The 22,790-nt window shown below is 45.9% G+C and overlaps 1 protein-coding gene across 3 annotated transcripts in view; it reads right to left on the bottom strand.

Annotated features, from left to right (window-relative positions):
* The window catches only part of LOC100596384 (vacuolar fusion protein CCZ1 homolog B), a 28,791-nt gene that overhangs the window by 4,631 nt on the left and 1,370 nt on the right, over nucleotides 1-22,790 (bottom strand). The window contains exons 2-12 of one of the 3 annotated variants that reach the window (XM_030796468.1): nucleotides 21,963-22,060; nucleotides 21,777-21,870; nucleotides 21,408-21,485; nucleotides 20,651-20,698; nucleotides 19,626-19,709; nucleotides 16,832-17,007; nucleotides 11,682-11,763; nucleotides 9,887-9,948; nucleotides 8,845-8,956; nucleotides 2,592-2,625; nucleotides 1,380-1,497 (exon numbers count right to left, since the gene is read on the bottom strand). In XM_030796468.1, coding sequence (XP_030652328.1) covers nucleotides 1,380-1,497; nucleotides 2,592-2,625; nucleotides 8,845-8,956; nucleotides 9,887-9,948; nucleotides 11,682-11,763; nucleotides 16,832-17,007; nucleotides 19,626-19,709; nucleotides 20,651-20,698; nucleotides 21,408-21,485; nucleotides 21,777-21,870; nucleotides 21,963-22,060 — 986 coding nt within the window. Of the gene's footprint in view, nucleotides 1-1,379; nucleotides 1,584-2,587; nucleotides 2,626-8,844; nucleotides 8,957-9,886; nucleotides 9,949-11,681; nucleotides 11,764-16,831; nucleotides 17,008-19,625; nucleotides 19,710-20,650; nucleotides 20,699-21,407; nucleotides 21,486-21,776; nucleotides 21,871-21,962; nucleotides 22,061-22,790 lie in introns of all 3 variants that reach the window. The other 2 variants (XM_030796467.1, XM_030796469.1) reach the window with 2 other exon arrangements.

Genomic DNA, 22,790 nt, shown 5'->3' on the forward strand with positions numbered 1-22,790 from the left:
TGTAAGCTGTTCAGAGCAGTAATCCACACACTGTTGTACAAAATCTAGAGGTGCTTTCACCTTTGCTCGCTTCTGCACTCTTAGAGGCCTATGCTTATACAAGACCATACAGAAATAACATGGGCCAGGCACCGTGGCTCATGCCTGTAATCCCAGCACTTTGGGAGGCCGAGGTGGGCAGATCACGAGGTCAGGAGTTCGACACCAGCCTGACCAACATGGTAAAACCCCATCTCTACAAAAATTAACCAGGCATGATGGCACCCAGCTACTCAGGAGGCTGAGGCAGGAGAATCGCTTGAACCTAGGAGGCGGAGGTTGCAGTGAGCTGAGATCAGGCCATTGCACACTCCAGCCTGGGCGACTGAGCAAGACTCTGTCTCAAAAGGAAAAAAAAAACCCAAAAAATAACCTATGAACATTAAGAGCATGAGCATCGGCAGGAATTCCCAGCATTTTAGTAACTTCTCAAAGTGTAGAGAGCCCATTTAAAAGCAGGACTTCAATTCACAAAGTGCTTTCCAGCTCCTCACTTTCACTTTATAATAACTATTTCATATTGAGCAAAGATAGGGATGGCCGGGCGCAGCGGCTCACACGTGTAATCTCAGCACTTTGGGAGGCTGAGGCAGGTGGATCACTTGAGGTCAGGAGTTCAAGGCCAACATAGTGAAACCCCGTCTCTACTAAAAATACAAAAAGTTGCCGGGCATGGTGGTGCACGCCTGTAATCTCAGCTACTCAAGAGGATGAGGCATGAGAATTGCTTGAGCCTGGGAGGCGGAGGCTGCAGTGAGCCAAGACCAGGCCACTGCACACTCCAGCCTGGGCGACAGAGTGAGACTTTGTCTCAAAAAAAAAAAAAAAAAAAAAAAAGCCAGGGAGAAAGAATTCAAGGACGTTTCAGTGTCTAGAGTTGGAGGAGTGAATCCCGCCTCTCCCCCTCAGTGTAGACGCTTCAGGCCGCCAGACTGAGTACCCAGGCCCAGTGCCCCACATCCCAGCCAGTTTCCCCTACACATTTTCACACAAGAAGAGGCAAAACGCTTTCAGTCTGTGCACACCAAGACCACACCGATGACTACTGTCCACGTGAATCTAACAATCTGGGCTAGTGAAATGGGACGTTCCATTCAGGGGGGAGCTGAGGGAAGGTATTTAACAGAAGACCCAGCCCCAGCAGCCATCGTGGGGCAGAAACACTCAGGTCGACTTCCCCAGGACCCTTTCAGACAGAGGCCCGAATGGCACGTAGCACCGTCCTCTACAGTCCACGAGAACACAGGACTGTTAATACCACCCACATTTGTTAAGTAAAAACTACGTGTATTTCAAAAGCCGTTCAATGCCTGAAAGTGAACAGAAAGCAAAGTACAGACCCAGACATCCTCTTGTTGATGTTAAACTGCTCACAGATGTCAGAGGCCAGCACTGTGAGCTGGGGCCCAACGATGCCATCCAGTCTTCGGCAAAAATCCAACGTTGGCTGGATAGAGGCTGGCAAGTCATGACAAAAAATACCAGTAAGATTCATTTTACTGTCCGATGCTGAACAACAGTATTCAAACGAAAACTTCACTGATCTGGGAAAGCAAACGATGAATGCTCAGGCCCCCTTCTGCTCCTCAAATAGAAGAGAAACAGAAGATAGAAAGCTCCCCGCCCCCGAGAGAGGTACCACTGCTGTCTGCAGCTCGCAGTCGGCAGGGCACAGAAAGATGCCCACATTCTACTGCTGACAGGCGGGAAAACTATGACTTAAAAAATATGAGCAATGGCTAGTTAAGGAGACGGGGGGGGGGGGGGGGGGGGGCGGTCCCAGATGGGGAACAGGGCTCCTCTCTGTGCCTCCACATTGCTTATGACAACACATTTATCATTTAACGGGCTGGGTGTGGGGGCTCACGCCCGAAATCCCAGCACTTTGGGAGGCTAAGGTGGGGGGATCGCTTGAGCCCAGGAGTTTGACACCAGCCAGGGCAACATAGTGAGACCCTGTCTAAACAAACAACAACAAAAACATTAGCTGGGTACGGCGGTGTGTGCTGGCAGTCCCAGCGACTTAGGAGGCCAAGGTGGGAAGATCACTTGAACCCAGGAGGTCGAGGCTACAGTGAGCTATGATCGTGCCACTGCACTCCAAGAGTGAAACCCTGTCTCCAACAAAAAACCCCAAACAGGCCGGGCGTGGTGGCTCATGCTTGTAATCCCAGCACTTTGGGAGGCCGAGGTGGGCGGATCACGAGGTCAGGAGATCGAGACCATGGTGAAACCCCGTCTCTACTAAAAAAAAAAAAAAAAAAAAAAAAATACAAAAAATTAGCCGGGCGTGGTGGGGGCGCCTGTAGTCCCAGCTACTCGGAGAGGCTGAGGCAGGAGAATGGTGTGAACCCGGGAGGCGGAGCTTGCAGTGAGCCGAGATTGCGCCACTGCACTCCAGCCTGGGTGACAGAGCGAGACTCCGTCTCAAAAAAAAAAAAAAAAAAAAACCCCAAACAACTGAAACCCCCAAAACATATTTATCATTTAAGAATAGGACGCAGCAAAGTACAAAAAGCTTAGTCAGGCTGAAATCAAAGGCGCGTACCCACCGTCGATCATAAAGCACACAGCCGCACTCATGGCCTGGGAAGACAGAACAAACCAGAGGTTATGAAATGGTGGAAAAAAGGAGACTTTCATATAATAACCATCTGTTATTAATGACTAATAATTATCTGTTAATGACTCCTCAAATCAATGGAGACAAATCAACTGTAAAAAGAGGCTTTTTGGTCAGCTAGAGCCATCTGGACACAGACTGCCCATTCCATGACGCGAGGGGAGTGCTGTTCACCTTGTCAGGTGCGACACAGTGCCAGCGGGGAGGTTACCACGGACGTCCTCATCAGAGAGGCACAGGGAAGTGTTCGTGACTGACGTGATGACTTAAAATGCTCTTGCAAACCGAACAACACGACATGGAGAAGCAACAAAGACCAGAATCTTATTCACTTGTGTGATGGGGACTTAAGGGTTTACTGTTCTAGTCTCTCTGTGTATAGTCCAGAGAGAATAGAGAATTGGCAGAAACTGTCCATTACTCTGGGATGATTTCCATTGACACAAGTTTACAAAGACAGCAAATGGATATCATCCTGTCTCACTTTATTATAGCAAATAATTGCAGTTATGACATTAGACATAGCAACCTACAACCACCAGGACCACAGATAACCGAAAGTGTTTAAAATTTATTAAAGCAACGTATGGTTAAAAAAGGCTGAGTGGAACATCAGCCTGATGATGAAAGCCACAGACTTCCTTCCCTGAGCCTCCTCCCCGGCAACCACTTTACACTGTTATTAGACAACAGTGTTCTCCTGACTCTTTAACATATCCTCCTTTGGACATTGTACTGACTTCCTGCTCATGTCATGATGGGTGTGACCCCTCATCTGCCTTCCCCCCTCCTCCTCTATGGTTTATAGCCATTCTATTTCCTCCACTGGCCGCCTTCCACCAGCCACAGGCCTCCGCTCCTGAATTCACATTCCCACCTGCCCCAGTACCTCTTCCCACTTCCGAGAGCAAGGTCCTGTCTCAAGAGAAGAAAGATCTCAAATCAGTGACCTGACCTTTCATCTTAAGATCCTGGACAACAGGAGTCAACTAAACCTAAAGCAGGTGGGGCCGGGGGTGGTGGCTCACACCTGTAATCCCAGCACTTTGGGAGGCCGTGGTGGGCAGATCACCTGAGGTCAGGAGTTTGAGACCAGCCTGGCTAACATGGCAAAACCTCGTCTCTATTAGAAGTACAAAAAAATTAGCTGGGCGTGGTGGTGTGCGTCTATAATCCCAGCTACTCAGGAGGCTGAGGCAAGAGAATCGTGTGAACCTGGGAGGCAGAGGTTGCAGTGAGCCGAGACTGTGCCACTGCACTCCAGCCTGGGCGACTGAGTGCAGACAGACAGAGAGGGACTCCGTCTCCAAAAAAAAAAGCCAAACAAACCCCTAACACAAATGGAAGGAAATAATAAAAGATGAGAGCAGAAACAAACTCAACAGAGAAAAATCATACAGAAAATAAATGAAGCCAGAAGTAGGTTCTGTGAAAAGATCAACATTGAAAAACTTTTCCTTTTTTCTTGTGAAGATTCCAGAAGTATGAAAAACCTTTACATAGGCTGTAGAGCAAGAAACGAAGAGAGAAGACTCACATCGGGAATGAAAGATGAGACATCACTACTGACTTTACAGGAAAAACGGAGCATCGGCTTCACCTACAACACCATGAAAAACCGCGTGCCCACAAATCAAATAAAATTGAAGCTGACAAATTCCCAGAAAGACACAAACTACCAAAGCTGACTCAAGAAGAAACAAAATCAGGCTGGGTGTGGTGGCTCACGCAATTCCAGCACTTTGGGAGGCCGAGGCAGGTGGATCATGAGGTCAGGATTTTGAGACCAGGCTGACCAACATGGTGAAACCCCGTCTCTACTAAAAATACAAAAAATTAGCTGGGCGTGGTGGCACATGCCTGTAATCCCAGCTACTCAGAAGGCTGAGGCAGGAGAATCACTTGAACTCAGGAGGTGGAGGCTGCAGTGAGCCAAGATTGTGCCACTGCACTCCAGCCTGAACAGAGCGAGATCTCAAAAAAAAAAAAAAAAAAAAGAAAAAAGAAAAAGAAACAAAATCGAAATAAACCCGTAACAAGTAAAGAGATTAACCCATTTATGCTGGAGGTTGTACATCTTTTTTGTGAAAAATGAGACCTTGGCGATGACCTTCAGCAGGATATAACTCCCACAAACTTAGCGTTCCAATAATGGAACACTAGGCATAAATGGTTTTTAAAACTTCCCACAAAGAAAAGCCCAGGTGCAGAGAGCTTGACTGTGAATTCTATGAAACATGTTAAGAGGAATTAACACTGATTCTTCACTGTCTTCCAAAAAAATAGGAGGGAACACTTCCCAACACATTCTATCAGGCCAGCATTACCCAAAGATATCACAAGAAAACAAAACTACAGGCCAATATCCCTTACAGCCCAGGCCCGTACAGCACCCACTCTACCTCTAGAGGGCTGGAGACTAAGGCCGGCCACGTGGGGCCAGCTGTGTCTCTGTGGCCAATCCCCAATAAAAACTCTGGATCTTGAGGCTCAGGTGAGCTTCCCTGGACGGCAACACTCCATAGAGACGGCCATACATCCTTGATGGGGAAACACGCACTGTGCTGTCTGCATGACCCCAACGGGAGAGGACAGCCGGAAGTTCACACCAGAGCGGGACTCCATGTCAAAAAACCAAACAAAAACCAAAAAACCAAAAACAAAAACCCAAAAAATCAAACCAACCTAAAGCAAATGGAAGGACTCCTGGTCCTTCCATTGGTGGCTCCTGGGCCCTGCCCCACACACCTCTTCCCCGGGCTGATTTTAACCTGTATTCTTCCACTGTAATAAAACGCAGCTGGGAGTGCAGTCATTCTTCCTTATCCCTGCTTTTGCTTCCCATGGTTTCTGTTATGTGAGGGACAGCATAATACAATATTGAGGTAAGGGGGAAGCAAGCCACATTTACATTACTTTTATTGCAGCATATTGTTATTGTCCAATTATGATGACTACTACCTTTTTTGAGATGGGGTCTCACTCTGTTGTCCAGGCTGGAGTGCAGTGGCATAATCTTGGCTCACTGCAACCTCTGCCTCCCAGGTTCAAGAGATTCTCCTGACTCAGCCTCCTGAGTAACTGGGATTACACGTACATGCCATCATGCCTGGCTAATTTTTGTATTTGTAGTAGAGGCAGGGTTTCATCACTCTGGCCAGGCTGGTCTCAAGTTCCTGGCCTCAAGTGATCTGCCTGCCTCGGCCTCCCAAAGTGCTGGGATGACAGGTGTGAGCCACTGTGCCCAGTCTTATTATTGCTATTAATCTCTTACTGTACTGAATTTATAAATTAAACATTATCACAGGCATGTATGTACAGGAAAAAACACAGTATGTGAAGGGTTTGGTACTGTCCCCGGTTTCAGGCACCTCCCGGGGCTTTTGGGACACATGGCCTTTGGCTCAGGGGTACTGCTGTAGAAAGCCTTTTCTGAGTCCTGTAGTACTTCTAGCGAACTCTTACCCTAAAGGTGGTCATGGTGACTCCCAAACTCGCAGTGGGTGTCAGAAGTGAGGATGGTTTTGGAGACTCATGAGCTTTGCAACTAGAAATCCCTGAACTGTACATTTTAAGTGTACGAGGGTGAGCTGTATGGTACGTGCATTGTATCTCAAAGTCATTAAGAAAGAGATAAGGACCCTTTAACATAGCCACAATCCCATATCACACCCCAAATTATGTCTGTAGATTGACTCTAAAAATAGAAATGCAGCCAACAGCATATTACACACCAGGGTTATGGAGAGTTCAGTCATTACCTGGGTCAAAGGAGAATGATTTTTTTCTTGAGATGAGGTCTTGAATTTTCGACTGATACACAAACGGACAGTCTTCCTACTCCAATTCCTGCTCTAAATTACACCTCCAACATTTTGGTTTGCTTTTTCAGACCACATCTTTCTGTATGCTCTTCCTGGAATCTCCCCTTCCCTGCCAGCCTATCACAGCCCAACTTTAACTGACTCTCTCAAGCACACCATGTGATGAACAAAACAATCTTTTTATTTTGGCGGCTTGAACCCTAGAGCCCTTCCACCTCCTGCTCTGTCACGGAGGTGCTGGAGGTGGGGCGTCGCCAGCAGACGTGAAGAGCCTGATCACCCCAAGATTTCCTTGTACCATCTCATGAGTGAGAACTACTGTTCTGGATTCCCAAGTGTTCTTTCTTGGTGTGCTCACTTATTCTGCTGACGGATGACCCTGTGTAACACCCTGAGGAAGGGTGCATGAGGGTAAACTTTTTGAGGCTTTTCATGTTTAATGTGTTTTTTTCTGAGACAGAGTCTTGCTCTGTTGCCCAGACTGGAGCACAGTGGCGTAAGCTGCAACCACCGCCTCCTGGGTACAAGTGATTCTCCTGCCTCAGCCTCCGGAGTAGCTGGGATTACAGGCGTGCACCACCACGCCTGGCTTTTTTGTATTTTTAGTAGAGACAGGGTTTCCCCATGTTGGCCAGGCTGGTCTCGAACTCCAGACCTCAGGTGATCTGCCCACCTCGGCCTCCCAGTGTTGGGATTATAGGCGTGAGCCACCGCGCCCCGGCTAATGTCTTTCTTTTGTCTTATCTGTGGTTGACAGCTTGGCATGGCAAAGAACTCTATGCTTAAATTCATTTTCTCTCAGAACTTTGAAAGTCTCTCTTCCACTGTCACATAATGTCTGGTGCTGGATATGAAACTGTTGATGCCAGTTTCATTATTTTTGAGACAGGGTTTCACTCTGTCACCCAGGCTAGAATGCAGTGGTGTGATCATAGCTCACTGCAGCCTCCAGCTCTTGGGCTCAAGTGGATCTCCTGCCTCAGCCTCCTGAGTAGCTGGGACTACATACGAGCACTACCACGCCTGGCTAATTTTTAAACATTTTTCTGTCGACACAGGGTCTTACTGTGTTGCCTAGGCTGGCCTCCAACTCCTGGCCTCAAGAGATCCTCCCACCTTGGCCTCCCAAAGTGCTGGGACTGCACCTGGCCCATTTCAATTTTATATTAATAGATACAACTCTTCTAATTAGTGGATACTAATTTTTTAAAGTACTTGTCTGTCCTTGGAATCATTTTTCTTTTGAGACCTCTAGTTTTGTTTTGCAGCTGTATTTAAACAATGAGGGAACCAAAGGCTGACCAGAGATGGAGGCTTCACTCTGAGTGCAGGATGAAGGTCTCAGTTCCATCTAGGACACAGAAATTCAAGAATGAGCAGGGCCTCATTCTCAGGGGCAGACATTCACGTTAGCCACTCTGGGTCTCTTCAGACTGTTTCCTTTCTCTGAACAGACCCTCAGTTGTCACCCAGGGGTGGATGCTCAGCCATGGGCCTGTCTGTGCAAGGATGGGGGAAGGGGAGGCTGACTGGCCTCTCTGCCACACTTCACTTCCCTTCCCCACCTTTCTAGGCCCAGTCCCCACTCTGACTCCTCAGGTGACCTCCTCCAAGTCAGGAGCTTCTCTGGGCTTCCACAGGGCTGTGGGTCCTTGCCTTAGTGCAGGGTTGCCATTCGTATTCCAGGCCTGCTCCGGCACTGCCCTCTATCAGGCATGGCTTACAAGTCCCGTCTACCTGCCAGAAAGGGACAGGACTCCCTCATCCTGACACATCCTGCTCCTTCCTGTTCCCCCACAGCATCATTTCTGAGCCTTTATAAATGAAAACTTCTCCACAGCCTAAGGCAGGAAAGAAGAGAAACACATGTGCATGCTCCATCTTCCTTCTTGAACCAAAAACTGCCTTTAATTAGAAACACAACCTGAGTACATATCTTTACAAGACGACGTCCTGACAGCAACAAAATACGATCCTTATGGAATTAGCAAGCCCACAGCTTTAAAATCAGAGAAAAAGCAGCATATGCACAGACACATGGCCACGGCCCCCATCCGGAGCCATTTCGAGAACAGGCAGCACCAACCTCTGACAGACTTTGGCTTGAGAGCACGCGGGACTTCACACATTTCTGAATCACAATCTTAAACAGTTCCTCCTTCACTAATAAAACTGTTTAAAAGGAGCTGAAAATAAACTTATTACTCTGGAAGAACACCCATTTTGAGTTTTACCATAATCAGAACTTCCAACATCTTTTCTAAGAAACATTTAAGAGGTTTGCAAACGCACACGTGTACACATGCAAGAAAGATCGACTTCAGTATTAGTAACGCTGGAGGGAAAAAAAGTTGTTACCTTATAAACAATTAAATGGAGCTCTTCATAAGTGTCATCTGTATTTACAAAAATTTGGGGGAATCTGCATTTTGCATCTGGATCATTAAGGTTCAAGGGTCCGGTAAGAAATCTTAAAAGCAAGAACAGACATGACTTGATTCAACGAGGTGAATTAGAATCAGGAATCTAGAAACAGAACACATTCCTACTTAATAATATACACCGGTTGCTTTTGATGCCAGGTGCTATTTGGAAAACACCATATCAAAATATGCTGACCGGGCATGGTGGCTCACGCCTGTAATCCCAGCACTTTGGGAGGCCGAGGTGGGTGGATCACCTGAAGTCAGGAGTTCAAGAGCAGCCTGCCCAACATGGCAAAACCTCGTCTCTACTAAAAATACAAAAATCAGCTGGGCGTGGTGGTGGGCATCTGCAATCCCAGCTACTCAAGAGGCTGAGGCAGGGGAATTGCTTGAACCCAGGAGGCGGAGGCTGCAGTAAGCTAAGATCATGCCACTGTACTCCACACTCCAGCCTGGGTGACAGAGAGACACTCCATCTCAAAAAAAAAAAAAAAAAAAAAAAAAGGGGTATGCTAAAGTCAGTTTTAACTCATTGGAAACAATAAACTTTCCTTTGTTGATTACTGTCAATCAGATGGCACAAAGATATTTCAATGTCCATATTATCTTTACCAAAAAGATAATAGGCCAGGCATGGTGGCTCACACCTGTAATCCCAGCACTTTGGGAGGCCAAGGCAGGTGGATCACTTGAAGTCAGGAGTTCAAGATCAGCCTGGCCAACATGACGAAACCATGTCTCTACTAAAAATACAAAATGAATTAGCCAGGCATAGTGGCTTGTGCCTGTAGTTCCAGCTACTCGGGAGGCTGAGGCATGAGAATCACTTGAGCCTGGGAGGCAGAGGCTGCAGTGAGTCGAGATCGCACCACTGCACTCCAGCCTGGGTAACAGAGCCAGACTCTGAGTCAAAAAAACAAACAAACAAAACAAAACAAAACACAGTATCATAAATCAAAGAACAGAAGTCCTACCTTCCATAGTGTTGAAGATTTCCTGGCATTTCTGCTCTTATTGGAGAATCCCTTCCTGCTAACTGCAAATACATTTAATGTCGAGAATGACTTATCAGACTTTTTATTTTCCAAGCTTTGAAAAACAGCATTCATTATCTACTAGCTGGTTCCATGCCATTTGTCTTTCTTTTAGAGACAGGATCTTGTTCTGTTGCCCAGGCTGGAATGCGTGCAGCATGACCATGGCTCACTACAGCCTCGAACTCCTAGGCTCAAGCAGTCCTCCCACCTCAGCCTCCTGATATAGGCATGTGTGACCACACCCGGCTAGTTTTTAAATTTTTGCCTAGGTGAGGTGGCTCACGCCTATAATCCCAGCACTTTGGAAGGCTGAGGCAGGCGGATTACTTGAGCCCAGGAGTTTGAGACCAGCCTGGGCAACATGGCAAGATCCCATCTCTACAAAAAATTAGCCAGGTGTGGTGGCACACACCTGTAGTCTCAGCTACTTGGGAGGCTGAGGTGGCAGGACCGCTTGAGCCCAGGAGTTTCAGACCAGCTGAGTCAACACAGTGAGACCTCGTCTCTAACAAAAAAATTGGAGAGAGAAGAGGAAGGACAAGAGGGAGGGAACGAACAAACGAAGAGAGTGAGTTCAACTGAGCCAAAATGATTTTTGTGTGTTAAGCTCTGAAAATACTTTGCAGAGAACACAATGATATCATTTGAAAGTTCTCTGCAGGAAACCGGGAAATTAAGTACTAGAGTGGAAAGCCAGGTAGCCACTAAAACATCTACTGAAAATTAGGTCTCCTGTTGATAGAGGAAAAGACTACACAGGTTGATTGTTTTAAAGATCACTGGCATTTGAAAGGTTCCTAGAACCCGATCTAAAATCCAGTTTTTTGGCCGGGAGTGGTGGTTCATGCCTGTAATCCCAGCACTTTGGGAGGCTGAGGTGGGTCAATCACCTGAGGTCAGGAGTTCAAGACCAGCCTGGCCAACACGGTGAAACCCCGTCTCTACTAAAAATACAAAAATTAGCCAGGCATGGTGGCAGGCGCCTGTCATCTCAGCTACTCAGGAGCCTGAGGCAGGAGGATTGTTTGAATCCAGGAGGCGGAAGTTGCAGCGAGCTGAGATTGCACCATTGCACTCCAGCCTGGGTGAAAAGAACAAAACTCTGTCTCAATAAATAAATAAGATAAATAAATAAATAAGATAAATATATAAACTAAAAGTAAAATAAAATCCAATTTTTCTCTACTCAATGACTCACCCCTCTTAAAAACATGCTTTCTGGACTGAGGGCCGTGGCTCACGCCTGTAATCCCAGCACTTCGGGAGGCCAAGGTGGGCAGATCACGAGGTCAGGAGTTCGAGACCAGCCTGGCCAACATCGTGACACCTGTCTCTACTAAAAATACAAAAACCTTAGCTGGGCATGGTGGCGGGTGCCTGTAATCCCAGCTACTTGGGAGGCCGAGGCAAGGAGAATCACTTGAACCTCTCCATCCTGGGTGAAAGTTCGAGACTCCATCTCAAAAAACAAACAAAAACAAAACACACAAAAAACCAACACACATACACACAAAACGATGCTTTCCGTATCACATCTGAAGGTTACACACTGGAGGAGAGCTGCATGTGGTTTTCTGTGCTACTTGACACACAGCGACATAAATACCACACTAAGACAAAACATACATCAGTGACGATCAGAAATGCCCCCACGCACCACTATCTCACTCCACCCGCCCTCTCTGTGCCCCTGGATGTGGGTAAGTGTGCACAGCTATGGTACCCATCATACCTCAGGTTCGATGTGCCTTGGAAAAAGGGAGGTGGTAAGGTATTTGTATAAAATTCTCATGTCATCTTGTTCTAATCCACTCCTGCAACATCAGAAAAGCACTGGGTTAAATGTTTCGAATTGTCTTTTGTCCTTCCACCGCTGTGATAAAGCTCATTAAAAATTTTTTTTCCTAAGTCATTTTTAGTAACACAGAATAAATTCTAACTTTTCAAAGTCTAAAGCTACATAAAACTCAAAGCAATCTATTTTTCTACCTGAGATCAAAATGAGCTTCCTTTTTCCTAAACATAATTCTTAGCATTAAGGTAAATCTGAATTTACGTGGTATACTTTGTCAAACTTTTCCAAAGAATTTGAAGCCCTGGATAAAGCTCATTTTTTATTAAAAAAAAATTTTTTTTTTTTTTTTTGAAACAAGGTCTTGCTCTGTCACCCAGGCCGGGTGCAGTGGTGCGATCATGGCTCACTGCAGCCTCGGCCTCCAGGGCTCAAGCGGTCCTCCCATCTCAGCCTCCGGACTAGCTGGGACTACAGGCATGCACCACCATCAGCTAATTTTTGTATTTTATGTAGAGATGGGGATCTTGCTACGTTGCCAAGCTGGTTTCGAACTCCTGGACTCAAGCAGTGCTCCTGCCTCAGCCTCCTGAAGTGCTGGGATTACATATGTGAGCCACCGTGCCTGGCCTCTTTTTTCATTTTTCAAGAGATGAGTCTCGTCTGTCACCCAGGCTGGATTACAGTGGTGTGACCACAGCTTGCTGCAGCCTCCGATTCTTAGGCTCAAGCAAACCTCCCACCTCGGCCTCCTGAGTAGCTGGGACTATTGGTGCTTTTTTTCCCTTAACATTATATCAAGAGGCTCACCACCTGACTGCGAAGTTCAGGAAGGTAAAGAGTTAAACTTGAGTCCAGGTAGTGGAACTTGATCTTGACCTGCAAAAGGCTACTCCTACGTAGTCCTGTATTTTAGATGCCATTTGAGATAAAAAGTCACAAGGGATCAGACTCTCTGGTTGAACTCTGTGTAGGATTATGCAGGAAACCTCCAAAGTCATTTTAGGAACAGGTGTCTCTTAGCTTCCTGGGTTACACGGGAATGACACATTCTCTCCCCTAGTCCCCTGGGAAAATATGGGTGTGCTGTAGACAGGGAACGTGATCCTAGGTCTCAGAAATGTACATGGATTTTTAATTCTCTGGATCTCGGTGTAGAAAAAGGAGGAGAAAAGGCCGGGCGCGGTGGCTCACGCCTGTAATCCCAGCACTTTGGGAGGCCGAGGCGGGTGGATCACAAGGTCAGGAGATCGAGATCATCCTGGCTAACACAGTGAAACCCCGTCTCTACTAAAAATACAAAAAAATTAGCCGGGTGTCATGGCAGGTGCCTGTAGTCCCAGCTAGTCGGGAGGCTGTAGCAGGTGAATAGCGTGAACCCGGGAGGCGGAGCTTGTAAGCCGAGATTGCGGCACTGCACTCCAGCCCGGGTGACGGAGCGAGACTCCATCTCAAAAAAAAAAAAAAGAAAAAGGAGGAGAAAAACAAGCTTTCAGGCAAACCATCTGATCTGAAATGAGGCAGGAAGGAGCAGCATGTGGAAAAAGCACACAGAAACTAGCAGGCATCAGACTCTGGAAGCGGTTTTTTAAAAGGAGACAGACAGACAATGAGGCTGGATCTGGGGGTTTTCTATTCAAGATCACTGAAATGTGAAGGTGGCGGGGTGCGGCGGCTCACGCCTGTAGTCCCAGCACTTTGGGAAGCCAAGGTGAGTAGATCACCTGAGGTCAGGGGTTCAACACCAGCCTGGCCAACATGGCGAAACACCGTCTCTGCTAAAAAATATAAAAATTCGCTAGGCCTGATAGCATGCACCTCTAATCCCAGCTCCTTGGGAGACTGAGGCATGAGAATCGCTTGAACCTGGGAGGCGGAGGTTGAAGTGAGCTGCAGGATCACGCCACTGTACTCTAGCCTGGACGACCGAGCAAGTGAGACTCTGTCTCAAAAAAAAAAATCAAAACAGTATACTAAGTAAATACTTAAGGGTAATATATACTCTCCTTGTGACAAATTCTTTTTTTTTCTCCTTTTTGGTAGAGACAGAGCCTCATTATATTGTCCAGGCTGGTCTCCAGGTAACTCCTGGCTCAAGCGATCCTTCTGCCTCCTCCTCCCCAGTAGCTGGGACTATACGTATGTGCCACCGCGCCTGGCTTAAAAGTCTTTCTTGGTATTTAAATATAACAGCTTTGGAATAAGCAATTCCATCAAAACATGTTTTTCTTTTTCTTAGACAGGGTCTTGTTCTGTCACCCAGGCTCGAGTACAGTGGTGCTATCATAGCTCACTGCAACCTCAAACTTCCAGGCTCAAGTGATTCTCCGGCCTCAACCTCTGTAGTCTCTGTAGTTGGGACTGTTAAGTGCACACCACGATGCCCAGCTAATTTTTTTTTTTTTTTGCATTTTTTGTAGAGATACAGTTTCACTATGTTGCCCAGGCTGGTCTTCAATTCCTGGTCTCAGGTGATCCTCCTGCCTCAGTCTCCCAAAGTGCCGGGATGACAGGTGTTAAGTGTTCGCACCTGGAGTAACATGCTGTTTTTCTTGAAGGTTCTTTTTGTTGCTACTTCCTGGGACTGACCTTTCCCCATGAGCACACTGGAGGTGACAACAGAACAGTTCTGTGCAGCCACCACAGCTGTGCCCTGCTCAACCCCTCGGATGCTATTCCAAGATGACAATGCCAACAGGATCCCTGGAGCTGGGCGCCAGATTGTCCTGTGACTCCAGGCTTCCAAGGGCCAACCCTGCTGGTCACTCTGGTTCCAGGGTCTCCCAGAATGAGCTCCTGGAGGACCCTCTGCTCTAAGCCTTCACTCTTCCTCACTCTCAGGAGTTTGCACCCATGGCAGGGCTTGTGTTCCGTCCCAGAGATCAGAATCTCAGCTACCCTTCTCTTTTCGGTGGAAACAAGGGCATGGGCCACTGCTGCTGGATTCTGGCTTGTCACACTACATCTCCCTATCACCGTGGATGCGTGTAACTTGCAAGCACTTCCTGTCATTTTCATCTGTGGAGGAGCCACTCCCTCTGCAGACCTGATGCTACAGAAGCAGAACTATCCTCCCATCTCCTACATTTCACGGCAGTATTTCACTTTAGTAACGTCGTGTGCGTATCACAGAAAGCAACTATAGCGGAGTCAGTACAGTGTAAGGTTGCCTGATAAACTATTTGTCAAATTAGAAAGTAGGTAGAGGCCGGGCACAGTGGTTCACACCTGTAATCCCAGCACTTTGGGAGGCCGAGGTGGGCGGATCCTTTGAGGTCAGGAGTTCGAGACCAGCCTGGCCAACACGGTAAAACCCCGTCTCTACAAAAAAATTAGCTGGGTGTTGTGGTGCAGCACCTGTAATCCCAGCGACTCAGGAGGCTGAGGCAGGAGAATTGCTTGAACCCAGGAGGCAGGGGTTGCAGCAAGCCAAGATCATGCCACTGCACTCCAGCCTGGGCAACAGAAAGCGACTCCATCTCAAAAACAAAAAAAAAAGTAGATGGGTTTCACCTGAAATTTGTGTTGTCTTCCTAGGAGATAAAGTTCATGTGGAAACCCACCAAGTTGTTTATTAACTGGATTCAAATTTCTTTACAGTAACTTGTTTCTCTTCTTAAAATGGAGCTACAAGATTCTGGCAGGGAAGGTAAATTTTAGGGGAACTAGTTTTGCCTTTTCTATTAGCTGAACTCACGTTATAGTAGTAAAATATGGCCACAACCCTAATTAAGAAACTGGGCTAGGCCAGGTGCGGTGGCTCACGCCTGTAATTGCGGCACTTTGGGAGGCCAATACAGGTGAATCACCTGAGGTCAGGAGTTTAAGACCAGCCTGGCCAACATGGTGAAACCCCATCTGTACTAAAAATACAAAAATTAGCTGGGTGTGGTGGCACGTGCCTGTAATCCCAGCTACTTGGGAGGCTGAGGCAGGAGAATCGCTTGAACTCGGGAGGCGGAGGTTGCAGTGAGCCAAGACTGCACCATTGTAGTCCAGCCTGGGCAACAGAGTGAGACTCTGTCTCCAAAAAAAAAAAAGAAAGAAAGTGGGCTGTAGTCAATGGGAACATCAAACTTGAGGGTCGAGGAACAGCTGCAGGAGGGCCGGCCACTCCCTGCTATGCCTCGATGGCTTCTGTCCACCTACTCTAGGCCAAAAGTGCATAACCTTGGTTGCCACCCAGCTCTCAGGGGTCATGTATGCTGGGCAGTCTTGTGCCCACATTTTTCCTACTGCAGGACACAAACAGTTTCATGATAGCAGGTAATTTCCTGGTTTATATAACACTTTGGATTTCTTGGATTAAAAAAAAAGAAATCTAGCTTCTTTAAAAGAAAGTAGGTGCAATGGCTCATGCCTGTAATCCCAGCACTTTGGGAGGCCGAGATGGGTGGATCGCTTGAGGCCAGGAGTTTAAGACCAGCCTGGGCAACACAGTCAACCCTATTTCTATAAGAAAAAAAAAAAAAAGGTATAAAAATTCTGCTTTTCACATTTATCATTTCAGAAAAACTCCAAAATAAAAACAGGATTCCTAAACCTTACTTGATAGGAACATTTTCTCTCTTTTTTGGAGACAGACTCTCTGTTGCCAGGCTGGGGTGCAGCGGTGTCATCTCGGCTCACTGCACTGCAACCTCTGCCTCCCGGGTTCAAGCCGATTCTCCTGCCTCAGCCTCCTGAGTAGCTGGGATTACAGGCATGCGCCACCATGCCCAGCTAATTTTTGTATTTTTAGTAGAGACGGGGTTTTACTATGTTGGTCAGGCTGGTCTCAAACTCCTGACCTCGTGATTCGCCCGCCTTGGCCTCCCCAAAGTGCTAAGATTACAGGTGTGAGCCACCGCGCCCAGCCTTTCATCTTTCATGCAACCAGTTTTCAACTCCTCTGCTTGGAAATTTTAACCCACATCACCCTAGTTCTGCTTTAAATAATCACTGCTTTATTTTGACAATATCTATGAAGATGCTTCCTACCCATCCTCCCCGCTGCAAGTTCCTGTTTGACAACCTGTCATCAATCCAGTCACTGCTGTTTTTATTATCTTAATTTCTTCTTTTAATACCATGCCTTGGGGTGTACCTACCAGATAAGCTGATCGTTATAGAGAAAAGCAGTATATTTGACTATATTCAGGCTTTCCTCCATTCTATTAATAAAGGACTGGATTTTCAAATAAGTCATTTTATCCAATGGGAAGAAGCTGATTCCACCAAAAATGTCAAGTAGGTCACATGACTGCAAATGTAGCGTTTGCAAATACTGTGGGGAAAAAAAGGCATAAAATTTACTAATAGTATACTGAATATACTGCTCCTTGATAACTGAAAATAATCTTATGTCAGACTCATATTTATGGTACAATTACATACTAGCAAACAGTTCAACAATGAGACTGTGGCGAAGACATGCGTAACTGAGTGTCAACTCAGTACCAATTCCAAGATACAAAGTTCAAACATATCTAGTTAATGTTTATTCAGTATTGTGTTTTACTGTTTCAGATTTTTTTTTTTGTGTGTGTGTGTGACAGAGTCTTGCTCTGTCGTCCAGGCTGGAGTGCAGTGGCGCGATCTCAGCTCACTGCAAGCTCTGCCTTCCAGGTTCATGCCATTCTCCTGCCTCAGCCTCCTGAGTAGCTGGGACTACAGGCACCTGCCACCACGCCCAGCTATTTTTTTGTATTTTTAGTAGAGACGGGGTTTCACCATGTTAGCCAGGATGGTCTCTCAATCTCCTGACTCGTGATCTGCCTGCCTTGGCCTCCCAAAGTGCTGGGATTACAGGTGTGAGCCACCGTGCCTGGCCAAAATTTTTTTTTGTTTTAATATAGACAGGGTCTTGCTATGTTGCCTAGGCTGGTCTTGAACTTCTGGCCTCTGTGATTCACGTGCCTAGGCATCCCAAAGTACTGGGAATACAGGCATGAGCCACTGTGCCCACCTAGCACTTTCAAGTATTTAATTCCTGGCCAGGCACGGTGGCTCGCGCCTATAATCCCAGCCCTTTGGGAGGCCAAGGCGGGCACATCACTTGAGGTCAGGAGTTTGAGACCAGCCTGGCCAACATGGCAAAACCCCATCTCTAATAAAAACACAATATCAGCCGGGTGTGGTAGCCTGTAATCCCAACTACTCAGGAGGCTGAGACAGGAGAATCACTTGAACTTGGGAGATGCAGGTTGCAGTGAGCCAAGATCACACCACTGCACTCCAGCCTTGGTGACAAGAGTGAGACTCTGTCTCAAAAATAAGAGATAAGTATTTAATTCCTTGCATTAGTGCCCTTCAAATTAGATTAACCTAATGAGGGACCATTAATACTACAGAGAGTGCCATCTTTTCTTCCCCCCGAGATGGAGTCTTGCTCTGTCACCCAGGCTGGAGTGCCACGGTGCAATCTCGGCTCACTGCAACTTCTGCCTCCTGGGTTCAAGCGATCCTCCTGCCTCAGCCTCCAGAATAGCTGGGATTACAGGTGTGCACCACCACGCCCAGCTAGTTTCTTGGTACTTTTAGTAGAGATGAGGTTTCACCATGTTGGCCAGGCTGGTCTCGAACTCATGACCTCATGATCTGCCCACTTCGGCCTCCCAAAGTGCTGGGATGACAGGTGTAAGCCACCACGCCCAGCTGAGAGTGCCATCTCATACTAAAATCATGTCTAAATGATAGGTAGTCAGGACAACAGTTCTATCCATACGTTGATGGGTAAGAGAGAAATGAGGACAAGAACAGAAACCAGAAGATAATATGCGAGTGGATAATTGTGGTCACTAAAATGACAAAACAACAAAGAAAAGTAATTCAAAGAAACAAATTCAAAAATAGCTATGAAAGCTGTTTTAGAGAGAAAGTTGAATTCAAAAATAGATACAGAAGGTATTTTCAGAAGAAAATAAATTGAGAATTGTTTCTTCAAGATAAACTGCGCTGGGCAAGTTGGCTCATGCCTTTAACCCCAGCACTTTGGGAGGCCGAGGAGGGAAGATCGCTTGAGACCAGCCTGGGGAAAACAGCCAAGACAAGATCCTGTCTCTTTGTTTCCTTTTAAAAAAAAGATAAACTGAGCTTGACCAGGTAGGGTGAAACATGCAAAATTCAATTACAATGAAAGAGGACAGCACTTGAACAAATCTCCCTAATCGCTGATCTGACAAAGTCTGTCACGGCCAACAACTCTTACTTACATTAAGACAGTTGGCCGGGCGCAGTGGCTCATGCTTGTAATCCCAGCACTTTGGGAGGCCGAGGCGGGCGGATCACGAGGTCAGGAGATCGAGACCACGGTGAAACCCCCTCTTTACTAAAAATACAAAAAATTAGCCGGGCGTGGTGGCGGGCGCCTGTAGTCCCAGCTACTCAGAGAGGCTGAGGCAGGAGAATGGCGTAAACCCGGGAGGCGGAGCTTGCAGTGAGCCGAGATTGCGCCACTGCACTCCAGCCTGGGTGACAGAGCGAGACTCTGTCTCCAAAAAAAAAAAAAAAAATAGACAGTTTACGCCCCAACCCCTAAGAATGTGCAACTCCAATAATTGTTTTCCTTATCAACTAATCTATCACACAAAAGACGGCTGCTGAGGAAGCCCAGAAGGACAGACGCAGGTAAAACACAGGGAGGCCAAACGATGTCTCCGGGACTCTTTAAGAGCCCCGGGCGAACGCAGGAAGCTCTGCCTTACACCACAGCTGGAGGGAGGGTTCCAGAGCGCACGCCTCATGCGTTTCCTCGCTGCTCCGGTTTTGCCACGGTCCATCTCAGACTCTGCCACTTTCAAGTTCTGGGTTTTTTGTATATAAGAAACAAACTTGTCTGTCCATACTTCTCTAAAGACCTGCTGAATGCTTACTAAAGTTATAAATGAAATTCGAAATACTTACCCGATGGAAGAATTTCTCTAATCTTTCTTTCAGAAGCTTGACACCTCCCTCTTCCATGGCTTTCAGAAATGTACCATTAAAAAGCTAGTGAGGTAAAAGATTGCAGAAAAAAAAATAAGTTTCCTATGCTCACTTTTTCAGTATAACAAGTTCTTTTTTTCCTTTAGATTATTAATTCAGCTCATTAAATCCCCCAGTTCTCTCCAACAGAGAATATTTACATGAGAAAACTTCAGTTAAAAATATGTTACAAAAAATACTGTTAAGTGATGCTGTCTCATTTATGAAACCACCTAATTGCTCTAGGCATCTTTCAAAAATTTCAACTTACTCTGAAGTTTCAATTTACATACAGAATATCACCCACATTTCTGTTTATTTTTCAGTGTTCTGTTAATGAATGGAATCACCAAAATTTTATCCTTTTTTTTTTTTGAGACGGAATCTCGCTCTGCCACCCAGGCTGGAGTGCGGTGGTGCAATCACAGTTCACTGCAGCCTTGACCTCCCGGGCTCAAGCGATCCTCCCACCTCAGCCTCCCAGGTAGCAGGGACTACAGGCATGCACCATGATACCTGGCTAACTTTTATAAAAATTTTTTGTAGAGATGGGGTCTTGCTATATTGCCCAGACTGGTCCTGAACTCCTGGGCTCAAGCAATCCTCCCGCCTTAGCCTCTCGGAATGCTGAAATTACAGGTGTGATCCACTGTGCCCTGCCTCACTGAAATTTTTAAATCATAAAATTATCTGCATTCTGTACATTCCTTGAGGACACAGACACACTTTTTCATCAATGGGGACACATTCCTACTATAAGGCTGAAAAAAGAGAAGGGAGTTCAATCCTTACTGAATAAGTGTAGGCGTAAACCTCACTACCTGTTTCAAAGGCCTCATTGTCTTCTCTAAGACAAATACAGAGTCACTTTGCAGTCATTTCCAGATTTCTCTCTAAACAACCCTGGAGCCTATAAATAGGGGTAACTGGTTGGACTCTCAGTTCAAAAAGAATGCCGTGCTTACCTTGTACATGCTGTAGCACTGCTGCAGCACCGAACTATAAACCTTGTCCTGCAAACACGAAAACACAGCACAGATCACAATTCAAGGGAAAAACAATGTCTATTGGATAGATGGCAAAGGTACACTGACTCTTGGCCAAACAGTATAATGTTTATAAACTTGGTCCCACAATAGCTGTGTGCTGGAAAAAAGTGTTTACGTTCTTTTTTTTTTGAGATGGAGTCTCGCTCTGTTATCCAGGCTGGAACGCAGTGGTGCAATCCTGGCTCACTGCAACCTTTGCTCCCCTGGTTCAAGCGATTCTCCTGCCTCAGCCTCCTGAGAAGCTGGGATGACAGGTGTGCACCACCATCCCTGGCCAGTTTTTGTAGTTTTCGTAGAGACAGGGTTCCGCCATATTGGCCAGGCTGGTCTTGAACCCCTGACCTCAAGTAATCTGCCTGCCTCAATCTCCCAGACTACTAGGATTACAGGTGTGAGCCACTGTTCCCAGCCGGAAGTGTTTAAATTCTAATTTGTGAATCAGTAAGCCTTACTTTAGGAGGGCTTTCAATATAGACGAAGAGTAGAAGGTATTAGTGAGATAGGGTACATATACATTTTTAAAATATTGTGCTAATGTAAATGATAAACATAAACCTTTGCTATATACCCCGAGAAACTTCCGCAAAAGCCACGTAGTTTAAATCCGACCAAGTAAGGCATTCAACATACTCAGCAATACATTTAAAAAAATAAATAAACAATGACACATTACCAACAACTCCTCCTCTTGATATTCAATAACTGGTTTTCCATCTTTACTCTGTTTTTCAATTATAGGATTCCGAACAACCTACAAAGTTTGATAAACTGAAATTATACAATGAATTCATTAGACCATGTTTTTTATTTTGCCTTAATTTAAAAACTTTGAACATGCTACAGCACCAGAAACACAACTTCTTAAAACAGCCCCAAGAATGAATAAAGCAAATAGGAAGAACTTGATTTTAGAATTGCAACCAGTTTTATTTTAATTTTACTTGGATGCAACAGCCAGAGAACTTTCCTAAATTCTGAATAGTAAAGATTACCCATAACTTCACCACACAATTTCAGAAAGATACACTGTGTATGTAAATACCATGACCATCCAGAAATTTTCTTCTGGTTCATTGAAGAACTGTCTGTTCTTCTGTGTATGTAAAGATTTTGCAGGTTTTGATGGGCTAAAGGTCCTACAAAGGTTAAAAAAATATGTTTGGGACAATTCTCCAGCAGAAGTTTTAAGAATTCACTGAACGCTAAAAGGCACACTTAGAGGTATTACCTTGTAAACTGTACAATAGCTTCACACAATCCGACATTTCTAATCTTTTCATTCTTTTCTACCTCATTTGGATGATAAAATAAAATCTTATTTTCCTCCTGAAACATGAGGAAACAGAAGCACAACATGAATATAAACAGTTCACCTTAGCTATTGAAAACTTTAAGTTCAATGTCGACCTCTTGTGTCGCACACGCTAATGACAAAACGAAACAAAAACCGGTTTTAGAAAAACAGGAATTGTAATCCTAGCATTTTCAGAGGCTGAGGCGGGAGGATCACTTGAGCTCAGGAGTTCAAGACCAGCATGGGCAACACAGTGAGACGTCTCTATTATTTAAAATAATAAGAATAACAGGAATTATCTCATCATTGTGCAAATACTGCCCACCAGCCAGAAAGGCAATTTCGATAGTCAATAAGTCACATATGAAGCAGCACCAGGTAATTTTTATGAAAACTCAAGTCTCCAGATTTCTTTCCTAGTGCTAATTTGTAATACAGCAATGCTTGTAAGAAATAAAGGTGTGCACATCTGCAGACACATAGCTCCCTGAAAATTAAATCCAGCCAGTTCCCAGGCATTTGAACTGACCAGTTTTTTTTTTTTTTTTCTTTTTCTGGAGATGGGGTCTCTGTTGCCCAGGCTGGAGTGCAGTGGCGCAATTACAGCTCACCTGCAGCCTCAATCACTGGGGCTCAAGCAATCCTCTGGCTTCAGCCTCCCGAGCAGCTGGAACTACAGGTGCGTGCCACCACGCCTGGCTCATTTTTCGTTTTTTTTTTTTTTTTTGTAGAGTTGGGGGTCTTGCTATCTTGCCCAGGCTG

The sequence above is a fragment of the Nomascus leucogenys genome, chromosome 17, assembly GCF_006542625.1.
Source record: "Nomascus leucogenys isolate Asia chromosome 17, Asia_NLE_v1, whole genome shotgun sequence".
NCBI lineage: Eukaryota > Metazoa > Chordata > Mammalia > Primates > Hylobatidae > Nomascus > Nomascus leucogenys.